General features: G+C 43.1%; 1 protein-coding gene, 1 long non-coding RNA gene and 1 pseudogene across 3 annotated transcripts; 2 read left to right on the top strand and 1 right to left on the bottom strand.

Moving 5' to 3' along the window:
* Positions 1-5,170: 5,170 nt before the first annotated feature.
* Positions 5,171-10,463, bottom strand: LOC109751420 (uncharacterized). The gene is made up of 6 exons (XR_002230110.3): positions 10,191-10,463; positions 9,285-9,381; positions 9,066-9,156; positions 6,318-8,455; positions 6,107-6,235; positions 5,171-5,536 (listed from the first exon to the last, which is right to left on the bottom strand). It is a non-coding gene; the product is annotated as an uncharacterized lncRNA (long non-coding RNA).
* A 955-nt stretch (positions 10,464-11,418) lies between these two features.
* Positions 11,419-14,922, top strand: LOC109751409 (uncharacterized; annotated as a pseudogene).
* A 1,671-nt stretch (positions 14,923-16,593) lies between these two features.
* On the top strand, positions 16,594-23,816 carry LOC109751417 (uncharacterized). Of its 2 annotated transcripts, XM_020310309.4 has the most exons (8): positions 16,594-17,021; positions 18,056-18,151; positions 18,291-18,390; positions 20,586-21,145; positions 21,343-21,881; positions 22,266-22,448; positions 22,573-22,771; positions 22,928-23,816. In XM_020310309.4, exons 4-8 carry the CDS (start codon positions 20,596-20,598, stop codon positions 23,617-23,619), a joined length of 2,163 nt encoding a protein of 720 aa, XP_020165898.1. In that variant the 5' UTR covers positions 16,594-17,021; positions 18,056-18,151; positions 18,291-18,390; positions 20,586-20,595; the 3' UTR covers positions 23,620-23,816. The 2 variants fall into 2 exon arrangements, with proteins under 2 accessions (XP_020165898.1, XP_020165899.1); XM_020310310.4 differs by lacking the exon at positions 18,291-18,390.
* Positions 23,817-24,025: the final 209 nt, after the last annotated feature.

Below are 24,025 nucleotides of genomic sequence, written 5' to 3'. Positions count from 1 at the left end.
ACGTGCTATCATTGGACGATTTGTGGTAGTCTATTTTGATGATATACTGATTTATAGCAAATCTTTGGAAGAACATTTGGAACATTTACGTGCTGTTTTTATTGCTCTACGTGATGCACGTTTGTTTGGTAACCTTGGGAAGTGCACCTTTTGCACCGACCGAGTATCTTTTCTTGGCTATGTTGTTACTCCACAGGGAATTGAAGTTGATAAAGCCAAGATTGAAGCTATTGAGAGTTGGCCGCAGCCCAAAACGGTCACACAAGTGCGGAGTTTTCTTGGACTCGCTGGTTTCTATAGGCGTTTTGTGAGAGATTTTAGCACCATTGCTGCACCTCTCAACGAGCTTACAAAGAAGGATGTGCCTTTTGTTTGGGGTACCGCACAGGAAGAAGCCTTCACGGTATTGAAAGATAAGTTGACACATGCTCCTTTACTCCAACTTCCTGATTTTAATAAGACTTTTGAGCTTGAATGTGATGCTAGTGGCATTGGATTAGGAGGTGTGTTATTACAAGATGGCAAACCTGTTGCATACTTTTCTGAAAAATTGAGTGGGCCTAGTCTGAATTATTCTACTTATGATAAAGAACTATATGCTCTTGTTCGGACTTTAGAAACATGGCAACATTATTTATGGCCCAAAGAATTTGTTATACATTCTGATCATGAATCTTTGAAACATATTAAAAGTCAAGCTAAACTGAATCGTAGACATGCTAAATGGGTTGAATTCATTGAAACTTTCCCTTATGTCATTAAACACAAGAAGGGTAAAGAAAATGTTATTGCTGATGCATTGTCTCGTCGCTATACTATGCTTTCACAACTTGACTTCAAAATATTTGGTTTGGAGACCATCAGAGATCAATATGTGCATGATGCTGATTTTAAAGATGTATTGCAGAATTGTAAAGAAGGAAGAACCTGGAACAAGTTTGTCGTTAATGATGGATTTGTGTTCCGTGCTAACAAGCTATGCATTCCAGCTAGCTCTCTTCGTCTTTTGTTGTTGCAGGGAGGCGCATGGAGGAGGATTAATGGGACACTTTGGCGTGAAGAAGACGGAGGACGTACTTGCTACACATTTCTTTTGGCCAAAGATGAGACGGGATGTTGAGCGTTTTGTTGCTCGCTGCAATACATGTCAAAAAGCTAAGTCACGACTCAATCCTCATGGTTTATATATGCCTTTGCTTGTACCTAGTGTTCCTTGGGAGGATATATCTATGGACTTTGTTTTAGGTTTACCTCGAACAAAGAAGGGGAGGGATAGCATATTTGTTGTCGTGGATAGATTCTCGAAAATGGCACACTTTATACCATGTCATAAAAGCGATGATGCTGTTAATGTTGCTGATTTGTTCTTTCGTGAAATTATTCGCTTGCATGGTGTGCCAAATACTATTGTTTCATATCGTGATACTAAATTTCTTAGCCACTTTTGGAGATGTTTATGGGCTAAGTTGGGGACTAAACTGCTTTTTAGTACTACTTGTCACCCCCAAACTGATGGACAAACTGAAGTAGTCAATAGAACATTGTCTACTATGCTTAGGGCTGTTTTGAAGAATAATAAGAAAATGTGGGAAGAATGCTTGCCTCATATTGAGTTTGCTTATAATCGTTCATTGCATTCTACTACTAAGATGTGCCCTTTTGAAATTGTGTATGGTTTCCTACCTCGTGCACCTATTGATTTGTTGCCTCTTCCATCTTCGGAGAAGGTTAATTTTGATGCTAAACAACGTGTTGAATTGATCTTAAAAATGCATGAGTTAACTAAGGAAAACATTGAGCGTATGAATGCTAAATATAAACTTGCTGGAGATAAGGGTAGAAAACATGTTGTGTTTGCACCTGGAGATCTTGTTTGGTTACATTTGCGTAAGGATAGATTTCCTGATTTGCGCAAATCAAAGCTAATGCCACGTGCTGATGGTCCTTTTAAGGTGTTAGAGAAAATAAATGATAATGCATATAAACTTGAGCTGCCTGCAGATTTTGGGGTTAGTCCCACTTTTAACATTGCAGATTTGAAGCCTTATTTGGGTGAGGAAGATGAGCTTCCGTCGAGGACGACTTCATTTCAAGAAGGGGAGGATGATGAGGACATCAATACCATTGTTACACCCACAGCCCCTGCTGCTATACATACTGGACCAATTACTAGAGCTCGCGCACGCCAATTAAATTACCAGGTACTTTCGTTTCTTGGTAATGATTCTAATGTTCATGAGAATATGATGCTGCCTAAATTGGATACATTTGTTTTGCTTACAAATGAAGGGCCTAGCTTTGAGAAGGATGAACATTGGAGCAAGAACAAGCATGGAGATGATGGCATGCGCATGGGGAACAAGAACGGAGTTACAAGTGATGATTTCAGGACGTTGAAGCCACCATAATGCATGCATGAAGCCTTGGACGAAATATACAAGATGCTACTTCATAACTTTTGTCCAGAGGCTATTCTAGGTGCTGCATCACCTTTTTTATTGGGTCAGGCCCATGTAATTTCGAAATACATAAGTATAGGCTGTCTTTAGAGTCCGTATGTGTGGGGAAACAAGAGATAGGGTTGGTTTCGGACCCCTTCCTCAAGGGCCACGAAATTCCCCCCCTCTTCCTCCATATATACAGCACTTAGGGCGTCGTTTAGACTTTGGGTTTTGTTTAGATTAAAAGTTCGCCATAGCTGCAACTTCGCGTACTTCGTTTGTGTTCAGCGACCAGACAAAGGCGTCACAGAACTCCACCTTGATCAATAAAGCTTTCATCTTATATTCGCAATATCCAGATTGCAATCTCAGTTTCTTGCCTGTTCTTTGTTTGCTCGCAGGAAACAGACCCTCGTGGTCAGGTTGATCGTGCTCCGGCATGGTCGATAACCTCTCGGAGTTGGTTTAGCGATTGCTAAGGCGCGACGTCCTCGCACGTTCGTAGTCGGATCGTCAAAGTCGACTTCCATCAAAGCGATATTCATCATCTCATCGAAAGACGGGACACCTTTGCCTTTATCAGAATCTGAAGCAGGAGCGGACAACCGTGGACCGCATGAGGAAGGAGGAGCGTGCAGCCGTGGAACAGATGATGACTGAGGAGCGTGCAGCCATGGATCAGAGGTTGAAGCATTTCCATGACGATATGGACCTAAAGTTGAAGCAGGAGCGCAAGGACCTGGATCGCGCTATGCAGCTCGAGCGTGGCAGGATGGAATTCAATATCATGCAGGCGCGTGCGAACATGGACCGTATGTTGCAGCAGGAGCGTAATGACATGAATCACAAGGCCAAGATGGAGGGGATCCGACTGGAAAGGAATATGATGCAAGACCGCGTTCTACATCTCGAGCGTGGTAAAATGGGCTTCAATAACATGCAGACGCGTGCGGGCATGGACCTTAACTTACCAAAGGACCGCAATGATCTGGATTACAAGGCCAAGATGGAGCAGATCCGCATGGAAGGAAATACGATGCAGGACCGTGCTAATACACGTCTGAAGGTACGTTCCTTTACTAAGATTATTATTCATTATGTTATCCACACACAAAGCAAAATCAGTTTGTAACCACAGCAGGCTCAGCAGGATGAGAAGGCCAAAATGGAGGAGATCCGCATGGAAGGGGGTATGATGCAAGACCATGCTAGTACAGGCACGAAGGTACCTTTCATTATTTACTTATTATTCATTAAATTATCCACACACAAACAAAAATCAATTTATATCAACAGCATGCTCAGGCACAACAAGACATCAGTACACTAGAGCAATCTGTCTCATCACCACCTCCGCAGGCAAAATGCGACATCCCACCACCGGAACAATCTGTCTCATCACCACGTCGCCGAGTAAGTATGTTTTACAAATGGTATGCACATCCTACGTATGAACACTTTAATATTGTGCAAAAACTGATGTCAACGAGCCGTATGTAGGTAGTTGTAATGCAATTTATTGTTCATGTGGACGAAGAACTTTCTCATGTTCCTCAAGCATACCACAACAAGAAACCTGGTATGACGACAGTAGTTGAACCTAGCAAGGTGGACTGGCAGATAATGGTGAAAAATTTGCGTTACCATGGGTACAAAGGGGAAGCAGATTTGTACTACATCAAGCCTGGGTGCGTACCACCTGAAGGAATGGTACAGATGTCAGGCCAGCATGACGTCGATGAAATGTTGCACGCTTTAGAAGGGATAAAGAAATGTCATTTGTACATTGTGAAGAATTGTGCATTCTTAGATAATAGCGATGATGACATGTCTGAACAGGTTGGTTATATTTCCAAGTTCCTATTTATTATACAAAAAATGGCCACATCATTTGCATAAATACCTTTCGCATGCATTTGGGCAGGACATGTCTGAAGAAGACATATATGCATGTGGGTACATGGATATCGGCGAGAGGGACTTGGGCGAATATGGGTCATCGCCCAAAAGGAAGAAACTTGCAGATAACAATCCGAAGAAGGCATTGGATTTCGGCAGCAGTGACGAGCCTCTTCAGTAGGCTTTTGGTTTTTCTACAATTTCAAGCTTTATAGCTGAACTATTGTCCCAAGTAGTTTTTTCATTATTTTTGAACCAACAATCACTTCATTGAAGTGACAATTGCGAGACTATGTTTACAATAATAGGCTTTCAACTTTGAGTTGTTGCTCAATTTTTAGATGAAAGGTTCCTTTGCTGCCCGCACACTTAATTGTGGCTTTTACTATTTTTGTATTGCATGTGCTGCACTAGTCCAAACCAGTTTTATGTTCATAACATCAATTAAACGAGGGACTCCACTTGAAATCAGTGGCGGAGCTTCAAAGAAATCTTAGGAGGGGTGAAGCTACATTTTCTATGGTTCGAGGGACTCCAAGTATGATCTACATCAACTCATCTTCTTCCGCTGCAACTCGGAGTCGGTAACGATCGCACTCAAACCGTTGATGCATCTTCATGTTATTCCTGGGCGGCACAGCAGTCAAGCACAAGGGGGAGTGCGGCGCGGATCACGGAGGAAGTTGGACATCAAAGACATCAATACACGTGATGATCCAGTTATCTCTACTATTAAAATCTACTGTTAAAGGCGAATGTGTGCGTCATTGTATATATCTAGATCCGAAAACGCGCATAATCATATGCCTGCCAACGTCACATGTAAAATGCATAATCTTAAACCTGTATAAGCGATGGCATGCTCCAGCAAATTGTATTATACAACATCCTGAAAGCACAGTATAGAAAATCTGATAGAATATGCCTCGACCCGTCCACAAAAACACAAAGTCGGCACTGTTCCCCACCTGCAGCCGAGCAATCTGACATCCTCAACACAGCAAACATCTCACTTGCTAAACTATCTGGACTGCAGATCACTAATTACATAACATTCTCACTAATCCACAATGAGATATGACAAAAACAGTTAGAACTGCTACCCAGGAAATGCATGCAGCTCCCTGTTCTTCTTGATGACGCCCTTGTCGCTGACCATCCAAAATCTTCCTCATACCCTCCTTCACATGGCATTCCTGGTTCAAGGAAACATAGGAAGGATTCAGGATCAGAATATTTTGCTATCATTGGTCACTCAAATGTTATGTGCGTAAATCAAAAGAATCAACTTTGATCAATGAACATAGTTTCTTTTATCGAAAGCTCCAGGCAGTACAGCTTAAATGTCCTCATATTGGAGACTAGCATGTTTCCATTTCATAGTTGCATTCCATTATAAAAAAACTGATAATACAAGAAGAAATATGTGCCTGAGGAAAACTTCCATGGTTCATGCACAAGCTCAGTCATGTAAAATGGACCCATACTTATAATAAATTAAGGATCAAACATGATCAGAATCTCAGGTAACAAATAAAGTAATTTTCTTCACAAAACCAAAAAGACAAAGCATCATGCTCAAGGAGCAAGTTCAGAGAGCCCCTCCCTGCATGTAGGAATGGCTTTCTGCCAGCACATGTAAACTTGCTTTAGGACAAAAAGAACTCAATGTCCATATAACAGATAATACTTTTAGGCTTTAGCAGCTAGGTTGCACCACAGGATCAATGTGGAAAGAAAAGACCAAGAAACACAGTAATGCTCACATAGGATATTCAGGGTTGGGGCACTTCGCCACCAACACAACATCACTCTCTTGAGGCTCAACAGCTGCGTCCATTTTGCCAATGGCCTTGTACAGAGAGCTGTAGCTAACAGTTTGCTGCCATCATTTCCTACACAGCAACAGATATAATCAGTGCACTATAGTAATGAGTAAATCAGATGTAAAAATCAAAGTTAAGACATATTTGACACCTCTTTCAATTTATTGCATTTACGCCGATTATGACCTTCCACCCCACAGTAGCCACATTTCCTCTTTGATCTTTGCTTCTTCATCTTTGCCTGCAGCCTTTTCTTCGGTGCACCTCGGCCTTGCACATGCACTGGGTCAAGAACCTTTTCCAAATCTCCACAATCAATTTCCGTGGTCTGTGGCAGCACCGGACCAAATCTAATGCATTCTTCCTCACCACGACTTGATTCCTTGCTGCCATCTTGTTCACTCAGAACCATCTTCAGATGCTGATACTCCTCACTAGATTGACATGCCCGGAAACATGCCGCGTGACTCAAATTCCGCAACTCACGGTACCTCATAAGGCTTGCCGAATAGTCATACATCTCGCTCTTTCTGGTCGGAGGGAATGCAGACTTCACACTCATCGTCCACCTCATGGGAACACAACACCTAGGCAGCAGTTCCACTTGACGTATTCCCAAGATGTAGAATATGTGAGAGCAAGGTGTTCCCAAGCATTCCAGCTTACGACAAGAACAACTGATCCTGTACAAAGAACCTTCCTTCATCTCACAGCGCACTTCAAACTTCTTCTCTCTTCTATCGATCTTAGCCACAACATATGTAGTCAACTCCCATGCATCTAGTATCTCGCTGATAACACATTTGCTAACAACACTTATGCTTCATCTGACCAACTGAAACATACAAGGCGTGAAAACCCGGGCAGCATGTTTCTCGAGACTTGAAGCATCAGCGTCTGTAAATGGAACGGACTGCAAGGCCACGATGTCTAGGATCGCCTCGTTCAAGCGTCGTCCGGAAAGGCAACGCTCATAGTGCTCTAACATATCAAACAATGTCATCTTACCCTCAAGATGTGTATGTAGCACGGAGTTTAGGCTCTCACTCCGCTGATTGCTGCTCAATCCTAAGAAACAGCGCCCCACCAGGTATGGAGCACACCACAGCTTCCTCATATGATACATCTGATGCAGCCACGACTCCTCACTTGTCACTTCATTCCTTCGTAAGAACTCTATCCATTTTCTCTCATGCTCTTCAATAGAAGACGATTCATATATGAAAGATCTGAATTCTTCCCTAACCTCATCATCATGCAGATGGCGTACGATGTTCTGCTGAATGTGCCATACACACAGCCTGTGGTATGAGTCAGGCCACACCACCCTGATCGCTCTCTGCATTGCAAGGTCCCCATCAGTGATTACAGATATCGGATGCTTCTGCGACATGGCTTCAGAAAATGTCCGCAACATCCACTCGTACGCCTTGTTAGTTTCATGAGAAATGATCCCGCATCCAAAGATAACTGTGCTGCGGTGGTGATTCAACCCGACAAACGGCACAAACGGCAGATTGTACTTATTGGTCCTGTATGTCTATCAAAAACCACAACATCGCCGAAAGCCTCATAGTCAAGGCGGGATTGAGTATCGGACCAGAACAATCCCTTCAGATGCCCATCTTTATCAACCAAGTATTTCAAGAAATAATCTGGGTCTCTCTCTTGCCGCGCCATCATGTGACAGATCACCGTCTGAGCATCACCGGCAGCGACTGTTTCCTGCTTGTAGCGATGACAGAAGTTATAGATGTCCCTCGTCATGCATCCAACATGGTCATATCCACCGTACTGCATGCACAACACATCCATGATTTTGTGTTTCCGGATTCCAACACTTTCCATCTCTATAATGTCCGCTTTCTGCTCGTCGCTGATTCTTCTGTGGGAACGCAAAAAGCAAGCAAGGTCTTGTGGGGCCAGAGGATGGTTGTGTTCATCGATGAAATCCTTCACAAACCACCGCCCTGTTTTCGCGACTCTTGCAATGACAAATTTCGCTTTACACCCCACACGAGTGATATTCCGTGGCTTCCTCTTCCTATCTTCTCTCTTCCTCTTCATGTGCTTCTCTTCACGGCAACCTTCACGACTACAGACAAGTTTCCTCAGAATTATCTTCTCGTTCGCTTCATCCCACTCAACATAGCCTTTTCTCACACTAAAGCCTTTCTCAAGAGCATACTTGTTATAGAACTCAAAACCTTCATCCTCGCTATGAAACATCCTGCTGACAATGTTTACGTACTCATCCAAACACTCTGCACTTGCATCGGCCATGTCTTCCTGCATATCACATATAAATTATCAACTGGTCTCAATCATGTACTGGATGTAAAATAATTTCCATGCTCACATGTTCCCCTCAAGATAAAAGGTTCAGAGATTCAGAAGTTCCATCATGGCTTATTTTGTTCAGGTTAGTCTATGTTTTGTTCTCTTGTTCTAAAGATAAAAACTTAAACTAAGTGATGCTCTTGGTGCTTAAATATAATGGATATTGCAACAAAGAAGTTCAGTTCAACGCTGTTGCTACTGCACTGCTTTTACAAGATTCAGATTTATGCTAGCTAAAAATTGTACATACTGTACCAACCTATGGACAATTCTATGCACCGTTTATATGGTACTATTTAAAATCTGTGCATTGCTTTTCATGGCAACCAATCATAACACAGCAGTTAACACGATATAACAGCTCATAACTGTGGATGGCTGGTCATGTTCTGAAAGAACTATTTGGCTGCAGCATATCTTCAGAAGTGAATTAATAATATGGTATACAATGAAGCTAATTATTAAATTATTCTAGTCAACTGGTCACATAGCCTTTTTACCATCAGAATCAATGATAAGAGACATCCAGTGGGGTTGGAACATGTTTACGATAAATTACCTTTAAAACAAGCTCAAAGTATCCAATATCAAAATCCAGTGTATTTGGAGTATAAGGCTTGACTACTTCCTCACCAGTAGCATCCTTCCCTCTGCAGTCGGTTAACAAAATACAGAAAACAGAATCGGAATATTCAACTCACTCCATGTACTAAAAAGGATGACCATAACTCAACATCATAATTGTACACCAGGATATGAGCAGTACAAATGGTCAGACCTGCATCTTATATATCGGCCAATTGCAAGGCCCAAAACAGAAGTAGGTCTAGGGAAACTAATTTGAACTTGGCCACATTATGACTGATCTGTCTCTTCTGCACAACATCATAGCACATCCATTAATTTTTATATTAAACACAAACTTCAAAAGCAGTAATCTTGAATGCAGCATATAACTTTGTCCACAGGGTACTAAATGTGAAAATGAGGATCCCGCAAAAAAAATCCGCACACTGATTAATTAAGCTGGCATGCTAGCTAGCTCACCTAATTTAGGCTGCCTTTTTCATGGTGGGGCTAGTTAGTACTGATTCTTTAGACTATATCTCTTGCGGTTGTTCACAACAAACTGATTGTGTGTTTTGTACTCTTCATGTACTATTGGTTAATTAAGGTAGGTCATTTGGTTCCTATGATGTCATATGAAGTTTGACTGCAAACTGAATAAAACTGCAACTGTTATGTGATCACTTCAATTTGTTTTCTTCTGCCTCTAATCTCTCTAGCTAGCTACATATTGACATTGTTCCCACTACAAGGTTGTTGGATTTAATCATGCTTTTCATTCAACGACAGTGCGTGTAATCTAGAATGGGAATCATATTCGGTGGCGAGTGAGCCTACCGACTTATAATTCAGTCATTGACTTGCCAATGATTCCAGCTCCTGTTCTCCGAACCTAACCCGTGATCAGTCTTGATTTGATACATGCAGAGAGAGTATTTTCCATACAGTGTATTCCATAGAAAATGTTATGGCGCCACTAGCAAATTAGTACGCAGTACGGTTCGCATCAAGCAACTGAAATTCCTCTGACAGCCGGCGGACAGTCTGACTACCAACGTGCGGGGCGGGGGGAGGGGGTGGGGTGGGGTGGGGAGGGGTGTACGGGAGGGAAAGGTACCTGTCCACGGAGTGCTCGCCGGTGTTGCTGGGCGTCGCCGGCTGCTTGGCGGAGGGAGGCGCTGCAGTGGCGGTGGGGCAGGGAGACGTCGGCCGGCTCGGCGCGCCGCAGCGGTTAGCAGTTCCTGGCGTTGGCTGCTTGAATGGATTGGGGACGCCGCCAGATCTCTTGCTCGGAACCACAGAAAGGGCGGCGGCGGCGGCGGCGGCAATGCTTTGGAACGACGGAAAGAGTTATCTGTGCGGGGGCGGACGAACTATTTCTCTTCGGAACGGATTGGAAAAATCTGACCATTCTACCCTTTTGACCAAAAAACAAACCTTTAACTGATTTTTCAGATCCGACGGTCAGGAAAAAACAAGGGTAGAGTTACATGAAATTACGAGTTGTAACTCGCCAATCACCCTAAGTCTTGGGTCAGTTGGCTAACATCTGAATTTGAATTCTTTCATGACTTGATCTCTTAAGTAAGAAATGAGACATCCAACGATGTATGCCTGCGTGTTTCTGTGCTTCTGGGAAACATGGTTTGTTGCTCCTTTCAACTAGGGAATGGATGAGCCTTATTTTTTCTTGGAGAAAAAAAATTGTGAATCTTGCACCGTAGAATCCTCTCTTTTGACTGGGGATGGAATGCATTTTTTTCCTTTCTTATCATTTTAGGAAAAATGGGTGAATCACTCTATGTATGGTTTCAGTGAAATCAGAAACTAAAAAAGGTTTAATGAAATGAAACCCTATACATTGGATTTTTGGGCTCAACCACAAACCTGAGATCAGATTTTTGACCAGATCGAACGTTTTTTATGGCCATTTATGTTTGCCGAGGATGGCAAGCAATGTCAAATCCGCCTAAATTCATTTTTTGTCAGAAAATTAACGTGCTTGCAAACTAAATTTGTTATCCTCGCGCCAACATAAATTGCCATAAAAAAGATTTGATTTGCCATAGAAAATCTGACGTCAGATTTTTAACATTACTGTTGATTTTTTTTATAAAGCAACAATACAAATATGAATTTCCCTGCAAAAATAAATAAAATAAAATAATACAATTTTTTAGGGCTATAAAATAATACAAATATGAATCTGTCGGCGGTGGGCTTTCTCTCGTTCTCTCGAAAATAAAGAATTTTGGGCTTCAGTCTCATGGGCTTTATTAGGTCACCTGCACCTCACACTCCAGTCCATACTCCACATCGTGCCTGCTTCTGCTCTCCACATTTCACTCTTCCCGGCCTGCACCAGAGAGTCACGCGAGAGGATGAGCAGCCCCCGCCGCCGCCCCCGCTCCTCGGCGGCGGCGCCGCTGGACGATGACAACCTGCTCGCCGAGATCCTCCTCCGCCTCCCCCCGCAGCCCTCCTCCCTCCCCCGCGCCTCCGCCGTCTGCAAGTTCTGGCGCAGCCTCGCTTCCGACCACGGCTTCTCCCGCCGCTTCCGCGCGCACCACCGCCGAAACCCTCCCCTCCTCGGCTGGCTCGTCAATAATTTGTACGAGATTGGCTTCCAGCCTACGCTGGAAGCCCCCAATCGCGTCCCGGAAGCCCGCTTCTCCTTCCCAATCATGGCCAGCAGCCGCTTCTGGCCCCTCGGATGCCGCCATGGCCTCGTACTCATCTCCCGCTTCTTGCAGAAAGCCGCGCAGATGAAGCTCCTGGTGTGGGACCCCATAACCGGCGACCAGCACCTCCTAGACATTCCTCCCGGGTTCCACAGCGAGTCGATCAGCGCGGCGGTGCTTCGTGTTCCTGGAGATATCCACCATTTCCAGGTGGTCTTGGTAGGCAACAGCGACATTCAAAGCACACAAGCGGTAGCCTCTGTTTACTCTTCATTGACCGATGTATGGGACAAGCTCATCTCAACACCACTTCCATCAGAGCATTCTGGTTTTCCCACCATGGTTTACACGGGCATGCCTGCTGTGATGGTTGGGGGTTCCTTTTAATGGTTGCTTTATGGTTATGGGAATTCGCAACAAATTCTTGAATTGGATTTGGATAAGCGGAGCCTAGCTTTGATACCCATGCCAGTGGGTGACACTGGAGACATGAGAGATGGCAATATTTGGGTTATGCCGGCAGAGGGTGGTGGCCTTGGTTTACTATTCCTGAGAGGCATTTGTGCCCAATTATGGAAGAGGAAGACCGATTGCAAGGGTGTTGCCTCATGGGCGCTGGGAAGAACTGTTGAATTGGACAAGCTACTTTCCCTGAATTCAGAGATGGAAAGAAAGCACCCAAGGATACTCGGGTTTGTTGAGGACAATAATGTGGTGTTGTTGTGGACATCTGTTGGCATCTTCACGGTCCAGTTTGAATCATTGCTGTTCAAGAAAGTTTTCGAATCTAGCGCCTGGTATCTCCATTTTCCATTCGAAGGTGTCTATACTGCAGGTAAAAAGAAACCAAGTTATTTGATATTCTTGGATAATTATTGTTGAAATGTGTACTTTTACCTGTTTACTCTAGGACGTCCATAGAATGAAACAACGCCCACAAAGATTTGCAAAGATAATATATCTGAGGTGGATTAGCAAACAGTATTATGTAGAGTAATCGAACTAAATTTTTATTGTGGGCCAATAGGCATACTCAATAATTTCATAATGGTGGTATTAACTATTAGTGCATCGCTGCAGTGCAAATGTTACTCAAGATGAGATGCACATTTTATAGAAATTGAAGAAATTTACATGAAAAACTTGCTTGAACCAATTGAAATGTCAAATAGGTAGCTCAATTGGTACACTCTGAAGCTCAAAGCTGGTTATATTTCTTCCATTCAATATGGTTATCTTTGTCGATCTTGCTAGTAATAGTAAATCCCCAATGGCGACTAGGTTTGATGGTTACAAATTAGTTTTTCACTTTTAGAAGGGTCATGCTGTAACTGACATGTCCATTTGCTAGAAATTCAGGCTAAATTTATTTAAAGATAATCTTAATATGAATAGCCATGATCACTTTTATTGCTAACATTTATTAGTATGAGCATGTTCCATTTTTATCCAATGTGGCATGGACCATCTTAAGTGTAACTTTAGATACTTTTCCTTTCCCATGTGCTATTTTATTTATCTATTCCTAATTTTGCATCAGGCATGAATTATTTTCTCAAAATACAGCATTCTGTTTATCTAAATATCTTGTTAATGCCCTCTCGTACCTATTTGACTGTTCGTTGGAATCTCATTGGTTCCTTAACATATTATTCTTGTAGACGGGGGCAATGGTGGTGGACCCTCTGGAGCTAAACTTTTGTACAATACATAATCTGATTTGTCTGGATAGACATGCTAACATGACGAAATGCTTGAGCATGTACTATCTGTTAGTAGTAGCAGAATGAAATATTTTCCCTTTCTTTTTATTTTTGCTGGTTGCTACATTGCATTGCTTTTTTTTCCTGTGGTTATGGGTCTGTCAAGTTTGAGGATGATTTGTTTGTTGTTCCATCAATGCAAATAGTTGATGACTAACAACACCTCAGCACTTGGCTCTTGAAACTTTCTTTATTAATATGGGTTTGCCATTTCACATATTGCTTTTTTAGGGAAACATTCACATTATTGCTCATGCAGGATCATTATCATACCTAATGACCACTTGCAGTTATTGTACAGTTATGATAATCTTAGGTGGTTTGGTTAAGTATTTTTCTCAACAGGTCTCTTTTTATCAGTCTAACAACCATAATCCCCAATATAGTTTGTCTGATCCAAGCTACATGCTGGCTGTGTTGTGGTTTGTGTGCAGTCTGATTTCTTCGATTTCGGTCATTATAGATGTTTAACAATTTTGTACTGAACACATGATAAAAATGGCATGACTAGATTCATATATTAAACACCGCCCTCTTCACGAGTAGTTGCCTGTTTCCAACATTTCGTTTTTGATATTGCGCAGAGTGAAAAAAAAGTCCTTTGTTTGGTTGGAAGGAAGTATCAATGAATAAAATGATGCATGATTTTGTACTGCATGAATTTGATTAAATTCTAGGTGTTAGTGATTATCTAGCTTGTACGTTTCTAAAGAGTATGCTTACGAGCTAGAAACCAGATGTTTCTGCTCTGTTTCTCCATGAGCCCCTCATATGCCCATGATTAGAAAGAAAGTTTCACAAGATTTGACAAGCTATAGAATGTTGTAATGGATTTATCTGAAGCACCAACCATTTAGGCTCTACTGAGACTAGCTGTAGCCAAAAACCTGAGAAATGGAAGGTGTGCCGCTACAAATTAACTGTCTTCCTATTGCTGTTCTCTCTTTGTACTGTTGGTTGTGTCCAAAATTGTTGAGTCGATTCAACCTTGAGCTCTTGAAACAGTCTCCATAATGTTTTTTAGAGAACAATCTCCATATTGTTGTAGCTAATGCCTACTGTCTGAATCAGACAAAAAAAATGTTAGATAAACTCAATGTCTTCCGCGTGAATGAGTACTGCAATTCGGTTTATCTGACAACAATGGTTGCTCTGCAGGTAACAAGAGTTAAAGTTTCGTTGTCAGAAATGAAGAAAATGGATTAGTTGCTGTATGTTTCTCTACTCTCTATGCTGTGCATGCGGCTTGTGATCTGCTCCACAAGGGAATTGACCTTCTATTTATCATGCCCTGGTCAACTGTGATGATGTGCGCTTGTAGGGATTAAACATGTCCTGGCCAATTGTAACTTGGAATTAATAATCTCTTAAGCAGTGAACTTACGTCTATTATGTGATTTCTGTAGACATTATGTGGTTTTGCTGTCAGAGGTGAAGAGAAATTTAACTTCCTCAGTTAGTGTCAGTGTTAGCCATGTCACTCTGAATCTTGCAGTTCATTTGCTTGTCTTTGCATCTATTTTTTGTGTGCACATATCCTCTCAGCATCGTTTGCTGATGTCCCACAAGAACTCTGCTCCTGTGTTTGAAACCGTATTTCAAAACTCCCATGACGCTTTTATGAGTTGAGCTAATTTGCACCCATTCAGTAGCAATGCTGCTACTGGGACAATTTATCTTCTTTCTATGGAATAACATAAGAATTAAAAATCTTTTTATGAGATGGAATATAAACATACAGACAAAGTATGCCTGTGTGCTTCAGTGCAGTGCACTGGCCAACGTTGCATTTTATTTCATTCTAGACTTGAAGAAAAAATGGAGTGACTCTTGCACCGCAGAGCCCTCTCTTTTTACTAGAGATGGAATTAATGTTTTATCTTCTTCCTTTTAGAGAAAAACTGAGTGAATCCTCTCCTTCGATTGGGTTGGGTACAGTGATTTTAGTGAATGGGAAAACTATGCAACTTAAAAAGAATAGTGAAATGAAAACCATAGTCATAAGATTTCTTATAGAGCAACAAATAAGGATTTTGTGCCTCTTTTTTAGACTATAAAGATTTTTTTGAGGGCCTTTTTTTTAGATTAAAGATGAATTCTCTGCCAATACACGGTTGTGCGTGGTGGGCATTTTTCTTACTATAGTGTCGTGGGCTTTCTCTCGTTTTCTGTCTAAAAATATAGAATTATGGGGGAAAAGGTCATCTGAACTGCATCTTGCACCAACAGCCCCAGCAACCGCCGCCTCCGTAGCCACTCAGCAGCGACGGGGCGGCAGGACGACGACAACCTGCTCGCCGAGATCCTCCTCCGCCTCCTAGGGCTCTTCTACATGCCTACGTTGGAGGCCCCCAATCGTGCCCGCGCTTCTTCTCCTTGCAGTTTGACCAGCACATGTTGTACGACGCTAGGGCAGATTTATTTTCCCTGACGCCCACGGGTTTCAGGGCCCTAGCGGAAGAAGGTCCTGGTCTGGACCCCGTCAACGGCGACTAGTGTCAGACTACCCTCCCCACGGGGTTCGATTGGAAGAACACCTCAATCAACGGGCGGCGCTCCGCTCTGCTACCGGAGACATCCACCACTTCCAGGTGGTTTGGGTACGCAAACACAAACAGCATACACGAGGTGGCTGCCCGTGTTTACTTGTCGGACACCGGTTCCATCCGAGACTCATACGCGTCGGTGTTTTTTCTATGTTATACGTGGTGCTAGCCGTGGATTCCCTTTAATGCCTGCTTGATATGGAAAATGTGATTGAAATTATAGATTTTGATTTCGACAGTTTCGTCTTCCATGGTTCTTTTTTTATGCACCAGGCTTGTCTCATTATAAGTCGAATGCCTCCAAAAACACTCGGCTTACAATCCTGCATCCTGATTGGTCAATGCAGACCTCCCACGGCTTACGCGTCATGACCGTTGAATTCGCTTAGTCCGACGGCTGTGAGCAGTTACCCCATTACAAACTGAGTGCCGCAAAAAAAAAAACACTGCTGGTACCCTTGCATTCTGATTGGTTAATATAGACCGTTGGATTCGGTTTAATCGGACGGCCCTGGGTAGCTATCTTATCTGTCCCATCTCTCACTCTCCTTATCTCCTCTCTTTTCTCCTCCCCACGGTACGCCGCCGCCGCTCCTCCTCCTCCCGCTCGGCTCGCCGCTGCTGCTCCTCTCGCTTGCCTCGCCGCCTACGCTCCTCCTCTCGCTCGCCTCGCCGCCACTGCTCCTCCTCTCGGCCAAGCTTGTCCTCGTCCCCTCTTTTCTCCTTCTCCTCCTCTCCACCTCTTCCCCTCTTCCTTCCTCGCGAGCAGCAGCAGCAGCGGAGCAGCAAGTAGCAGCAGTAGGGAGTAGCAGCGGCGGCGGAGGAGCAGCAGCTGCGGAGTAGCGTCGGAGTAGCAACAGCAAGCAGCAAGTAGCAGAAGTAGGGAGCAGCAGCAGCAAGGAGCAGCGGCGGCAAGCAACAGCATCAAGATAATCGATTCTTGCCGGAAGGAACACACGTACACAGCTCCTGAATCTGATTCTTTTTCGTTTATAGTACACATGCGCACGCAAAACCGGTGCATTGCCACAAGCTCGAATCGGGCCTGCTTCTTTTCGTTGATTTCTCGTCATTGTTCAGTGTTTACAAAGGGATATACATGCGTATACATACCGCTGGTGGCCCACGAACGGCCCTCGGTTTATACATGTATAAACCGGGCGGTGCACCGCGGCTCTCGGTTTATATATAAACCAGGCTGCTCACCTCGGCCCTTGGTTTGCATCCGGCTTATCCCTGATAAGCCGGTCCTTTGTAAGCCATGTACTATAAGCAAGGAGTTTTACTCGGCTTATATATAAACCGAGTTCAAATCGGCAACAGCCGACTGTATTAGGTACACGGCTTATAATTTTTTTTCTTCTAGTGAAACTAGCTTGAACCAAGTCAAGTGTCAAATAGGTAGCTCAATTGGCACATTATGAAGCATAAAATTAGTTATATTTCATTGTTTCGATGTTATTATCTTTTTTTTGATGTTATTATCTTTGCCTTGCTAATATTATTAAATCCATAATAATGACTTGGTTTCATATTTACAAAATAGTTTTTGTAACGTTTAGAAGAGTCCTGATGCAAGTGGTAAGTTCATTTGTGCAGGAGAATTCAGGCTAAATTTTTATAAAGATAATCTGAATATGAATAGTCATTATCACATCTGTTGCCACAATTTATAAGCATGGGTACATTTCATTCTTGTCTGATATAGCATGGAATGAGCTTAATAGTAATTTTAGATACCCCTACCTTCTAATCAGTGAACTGTCTAAGTATGTATGTTCTTCAATTTACGATATTAGTGAGTATACATTGTTATGAGAATATTTGATTTATTTATTAGTAGATGTTGTTTGGTTTATCTTTTTCGTAATGTTGCATCAAACCTGAGCTGTTTTTCTCAAGTGAGTTTATCTAAATACCCTGCTCATGCCCGCTCGTATCTATTCATTGTTCATTGCATTTCAATGGTTCTTTGACTTCTTAATCTTGCAGACACGGGCGTTGATGGTGGACATGGTGGAGCTGAAATTTTGAACAAAAAGTTCATTTGCCCCAGTGGAAGTGCTTTGATGTTGTTTGATTGAGCAGGTAACCATCTGTTACTAGTATCACAATGCAATATTTTCCTTTTCCTTTACTTTCCTTCGTGGGTGTTTTCTGTTTTACTTTGGTGGTTGCTACATTGCATTTAATTTTTTTCATCTGTGGTTATCATATGACTATGCAGCCAACCAAATCGGCTGAACAAAGCCCGAGCAACCATTTCCAAGTGGCTGCACCCAGAATCCACTGTAGCCGGCGCCTCCACAGGTTGAACTAACGATCATGTAAGGATCCATTGCAGATAACCTGCAGGAAAGTAGAAGCTCTTTGATTGTTAAAAACAATACTATTGCAATACCTTCAAATAAGCCTTAGGCTAAAGCACAAACTCCAACCCAGATTTGAGCTTTTAGTTGTTTATGAACACACCCTAATCAGTTTTCGAACATTATTAGACTAAAGCACAAACTCCAACCCAGATTTGAGCTTTTAGTTGTTTATTAACACACCATAACCAGTTTTCTGAAATAGAAGTTAGTAATGTACACCTTGAGTTGAGCTTCTCCAACAATGGAATGGTGCCATCATCTTGCTGAAGCTGAAAAAATAAAAATATTTTTTACGATGCTTCCCATTTGCAAGTAAAATGGAAGTACTTCATATTGCTGCCCCCCTCCTGAACATGCTTCACTATAGCATGTTAGGTCCATTTCAACTCTTCTTCTCTCATAAGCTTAGTGGTCCGCTCATCAGCATCACTCTTGATAGACCTTTCCGCTGCACTCAGTGAATTTAGTTCTGCCTTAACATCCAGTTGATCAAGCAACTGAAGTAAGCCCTCTTTTTCTTTCCTATACCCCCCACTGAGATTATGAGCCCATCCCTTTGGGAAATCAAGCATGCCTTTTCTCTACTTTGATTAAGTCGTAGACTCCCTGCTAATTAAGGTCAGTTTATGCTAAAGGGAAACGAATTAGTCTTATTGACTGATAAAACAAATGAGAGATGACAGTTCACACGTATTGACTTCAAAAAGTCTCACTTGCTTGTTACAAGTGCTAACATGAACTCATGTTAATTGCGAGATCCATCTAAACAGAGTCACAATTGACCTGCTAAACTAATTATAAGGCTTGAGGGGATATCGGTAAATGACTAAGTGACCTGTTTGTTTTGAACCAACTGAAAATATTGCTGGATACCCAGTGTCAGTTCCTTCCATATGAGGGGAGGAATTACGAATTAACCATCACAGTTGATCTTGGTTTTTCTTTATTCTGATCAAGTTCTAGGCTCCTAGGTAACTACCGTCGGTCTATGCTGAAGGGAAAGAATTAGTCTCATTGAACGATAAACAAATAGTAAGAGTACTATTCACATGTATTGACTTCACAAGAATTGCACATGCTCGATTGCTCGTTGCAAGAGCTCATGGACCATGGAAACTATGAGATCCACACTCACACAGACCTGACTCGAGGAGATACCTGTACATGACCAAGTGGCTGGTCAATTTTAAATTGATCGGAAGTGCCGCTAGATATCAACTGTGGTTCTTTTATGTGGCTATAAAACATGGAACACCGAGCCTTTTCTTCCTTTTAGATGAGAAGGGGAAAATATGAAACAAGCACATTTGAGCATAATTTTGTTTACTTTGTTGAAGTCCCAAGCTCCTGGCTAATCAGAGTAATATTAGCATTGAATGATAGAAGAAATGTGTGACGATGACCATCGATTGAGTGTGAGAAATAGCATTGATGGCAGATCTATCCACATGGCCAAAATAATATGATTATGGTGCAAGTCAACTCTGCTAGATGCTGATCCAGATGTTGCTGGCAACTCTCTGGTTGGGTGATATATTAATTCCACCCTGGGGAGAGAAGACAAAACTTAGTTTCACGCAATACATGGATATGCTGGCAAGCATGAAAGAATCTTAACTGTCATTGTAAGTTGCAGAAATGGAAATGGTAAGAAAGAATACAAGCCGCAGTTGCAAGTTGCTGTCCTGATTGCCGCTATATCTTCTTTTAAGTGATTGCCTATATATCAGTATATCGCTGTCAGCAGAATATCACAGGACCCCACCATCATCAGTATATCCAGACCAAGAAATGTTGAAGAATGACTTGTATGAAAAGTTAGTGATACAAATTTAAAAAGTTATGCACAACCGCGTCTGCAGTTGTTTTACACAACCAAAATACATTGAAATATATCAAACTGATGCTCGTTTTAAATTGTTGGTGGTTGCACACAACGTGCTGACAGTTGAGCAAACTATGATGGCGTACAAGTATGCGATAGTTAATCTGGTAGTAGTTAACAAAGAGGCTACTTGGCCCTGTAGGTCGCATATTGTGGAGTCCCATACCACACTAAGCTCCAAGCTTTATAATACCTTGCATTACTTTCTGCCATATTCCACAGTTCCATATCGCTGGCTTAGACTCATACTTCTCATCACCACCAGCATTCTCAAAATGGGCGAGAGCAGAGGAAGCATCGCCTTCTTTGCGTGCTACAGGCCTCCGGTGCCCCTCGACATATTCTGCTGTCCAGCTCCAGCATCATCAAGGGCGGAGGAGCGGCACTTGACGGATGGCGTGTCGTATAACTACAATTGCCAACCCATTCCATCTGCGGCCCTCAAGACGATCGTCAAGCACCTAGATCTGGCTCCTGAAGACGTCGAAGAAGCCGCCATCGATTCGGGCCGTCTCACCGGCCTGGTCTTCGTCTCCGAAAGGCAACACCACCTCGAGACTCTTCATATAGGCCTGCGCTTCGATGATGGCGACGAAGTCAGGGTCTTCACCTTGGGGGACATCTATGGCGGCGACTTCTTCAGTGGTGCCCGTCTGGAGGACAGCGGCTGCATCGCAGGAGGCTACGAGGTGGATGGTCACACAGCTGACCATTACCTCGTCTTCGTGTCCACGAAGGAGCCCGTGCAAGAACGCCGCAGCCCCTGGAATGTCGTCTACAAAACTAATCTCAGAACAGGCGAAACTGAGCGCCTCACCCCACCAGGTAATTTGGTTGTTGGATCTTATCTTCCTTTTGCTATTTGATCTACTACTTTGCATACTTGTCTTTGGATATATGAATGACTAATTAAGTTGAGTCCTTTCTGAATTTGATGTACTTCTACTTGTTCTTGGATGCATGGCTAAATTTCTGCTTAAATAATATTTGGTTGACCTGTTTAATTCTACATACATAAACAGGGACGTCCGATTTAAGCCCCTCGGTGTCACCATCTGGGAAAAGGGTAGCAGTGGCTTCGTTCCAAGGAAAGAAATGGGATGGTGAAGTTAAAGACTTGCTGACAAGCATTTACGTGATGGACCTAGAGAGCACATATCTGGAGCGCGAGCGGGTGATCGAGAACGCTGGCTGGCCATCATGGGGAAGCGAAACAGTACTATTTTTCCATAAAAAGGTTGGGGATAACTGGGGTGTATTTCGGTATGACTTGAGCACCGGTGAGACCCTCCGTGTGACCCCAGAAGCAATCGATGCAGTGACACCAGCAGCCATTGATGAGAGCAGAGTGGCTGTGGCAACCATCCGCCAGAAGTCTGTGTTCACTGACGTCCGTGTTGAAGCGCAGTACCGTCACATCGAGGTTTTTGACATGGGTTTGCCGGAGGAGCCACTTCAAATCACTCGGTGTACCAAGCCAAAAGGCGACCATTACAACCCCTTTGTAATGGATGGCGGCAAGTACATTGGCTACCATCGTTGCAAAAGCGACCATCTCGAGGTACCTACCCTTGTGGCTATGCCCTATGCACAATGATTTGCTTGTTCAGTACTACACACTTGCACAGTTACATTACACTAATTATACTTCCCCCGTTCCAAAAGATAAGGTGTATTATTTTTTGAAGTCAAACTTGTGCATGTTTGACCAAGTTTTTAGAAAAATATATTAATATCTATAATACCAAATTTGTATAATTAGATCCATCATGGGAAGTATTTTCATGTTTTATTTATTTTGTATTGTGGATGTTGATATTTTATTCCGTAATCTTGGTAAAACATACATATATTTGACTTTAACGAAAATTGATGCACCTTATTTTCTGGAATGGAGTATGTAGTGATGTCGTTCAAGGTGTCTAAAACATTGTGTCTCCTGCAGCATGGAGATGATGTCCCGAGGCGGTTCGACAAGCTGCAGTCCCATCATGAAGATATTGGTCTGTTCAGGGTTGCCGGTGCATTCCCGGCATTTTCCAAAGATGGCTCTAAGCTTGCATTCGTCGATAACGAGTTCAAAGCCGTGTGGCTGGCCGATAGTGACGGAATGCGTGTTGTCTTCGAAGTAAGTACACCATGCCCCTTTATCTTTTGGTTCAAAAGAAAGGATGATGTTGCGACTGTTTATGACTGGCCAATTGTTATTGACTATGGGTGCTCTGTTTGTATTTGTGTACTTGTACATATAGACGGATGGTCCTGATGGTGTCTTCTCACCGGTGTGGAACCAAAAGAAGGATATACTTTATGTCTGTATGGGACCGTCTTTCAAAGCGAACGAAATATTGGAGATCTACGCCATCCCTCACGTATCGACTGGTGCACGAGAGCGGCGACTGCTCACGAAGGGAAAATTCAATAATGCATTCCCATCCACCAATTCAGACGGTAAGGAAGTACCACCACTGCAGCCTTGCTTCAGTGACTCCATGAGTCCTCTAGTCCATTGAATACGAATATTGTTTCCCTTGGCATGGTGATAACTTTGTATACCTCTCACAATGACCGCTGTATATTTACATTTATGCATTTACACTTATACAGGGACAAAACTTGTTTTCCGATCGACAAGAAATGGGGGACACAAAAAGTACAAGAATCTATACATGATGGACGCAGAGATCGGGGAGGACGGTGGTGAAGCGGAACGGATAACAGAGGGTGATTGGATTGACACACACTGCCAGTGGTCGCCAGACAGGGACTGGATCGTGTTCTCATCAAACCGTGACAAGCCCGCGGACGCTCCGGAGCGCGACCATGGTATGGACCCCGGGTACTTTGCTGTTTACCTGATGAACGCAATCGACCGCTCTGTGGTGAGGGTAATCCGGAGCGGGTACGACTTCTCCGGGCACGTGAACCACCCGGTCTTCAGCCCGGACGGGCGGAGCATCGTCGTGACGGCAGATCTTGCCGCGGTGTCTGCTGACCCAATGTCGCTGCCGCTCTTGTTGCATTCGCAGAGGCCCTACGGTGACATCTTCACCGTTGATATCGACCCGGATGACATGGAGAAGAACCAGGACGTGGAGGAGTTTGCCCGAGTCACACATAGCAGGTATGAGAACGCCACTCCTGACTGGACCGTGTTCTCAACTCATGACCCGCATGCGCAGTGGAACCTCCTGGTCATGGAGGAGAACTACACTCCGTCATGCCCGTATGCGCACCATGATGGAGGTGAAAGTTGGCACATGACAGGCCAGATGTGCATCCCCAAAAGGGTTTGTTGATCTTTCGCCGCTATGTTGGAATGGCTGGATTGACGCTTGGGCTCACATTGTTGCCTGGATCGATTGCTCGAGATGTATTTGTTATTTCTGTTTTGGATTGCTACCTGTCTGGGTTTCTATCGACCCTTTGTATTCTAAACATTTCATCTTGCTGTAATATAAGACTTCAGAGTTTTATATGATGATTCTGAACTGAATAGTCCCTGCTTTTGCTGTCACAAGTTTTGTTAAATTTTCATGGCACAAGTACAACTCATTCATTATTGATCAAAACTTAACAATGATCTATTTTACATAGAAAGGGATAAGTTGCACCATTCAAATGCTCATCAACTTGAAGTAGCTGGCACCTAGTTCCCCTTCCTACCAACAAAGTTGCTGCTCTCGCAACCGAGATCCAACAACT

Source organism: Aegilops tauschii, chromosome 6, assembly GCF_002575655.3.
Source record: "Aegilops tauschii subsp. strangulata cultivar AL8/78 chromosome 6, Aet v6.0, whole genome shotgun sequence".
Classification (NCBI taxonomy): domain Eukaryota; kingdom Viridiplantae; phylum Streptophyta; class Magnoliopsida; order Poales; family Poaceae; genus Aegilops; species Aegilops tauschii.
Note: the sequence above shows the minus strand (reverse complement) of the source record. Positions and strands in the feature narration are given on the sequence as shown.

Coding starts and splice junctions, on each gene's coding strand:
- LOC109751417 (XM_020310310.4), top strand. CDS start 20,596: ATGGGCGAGAGCAGAGGAAGCATCGCCTTCTTTGCGTGCTACAGGCCT. Junction 22,449..22,572: donor GAATGCGTGTTGTCTTCGAA/GTAAGTACACCA, acceptor TTGTACATATAG/ACGGATGGTCCTGATGGTGT. Junction 22,772..22,927: donor CCCATCCACCAATTCAGACG/GTAAGGAAGTAC, acceptor ACACTTATACAG/GGACAAAACTTGTTTTCCGA.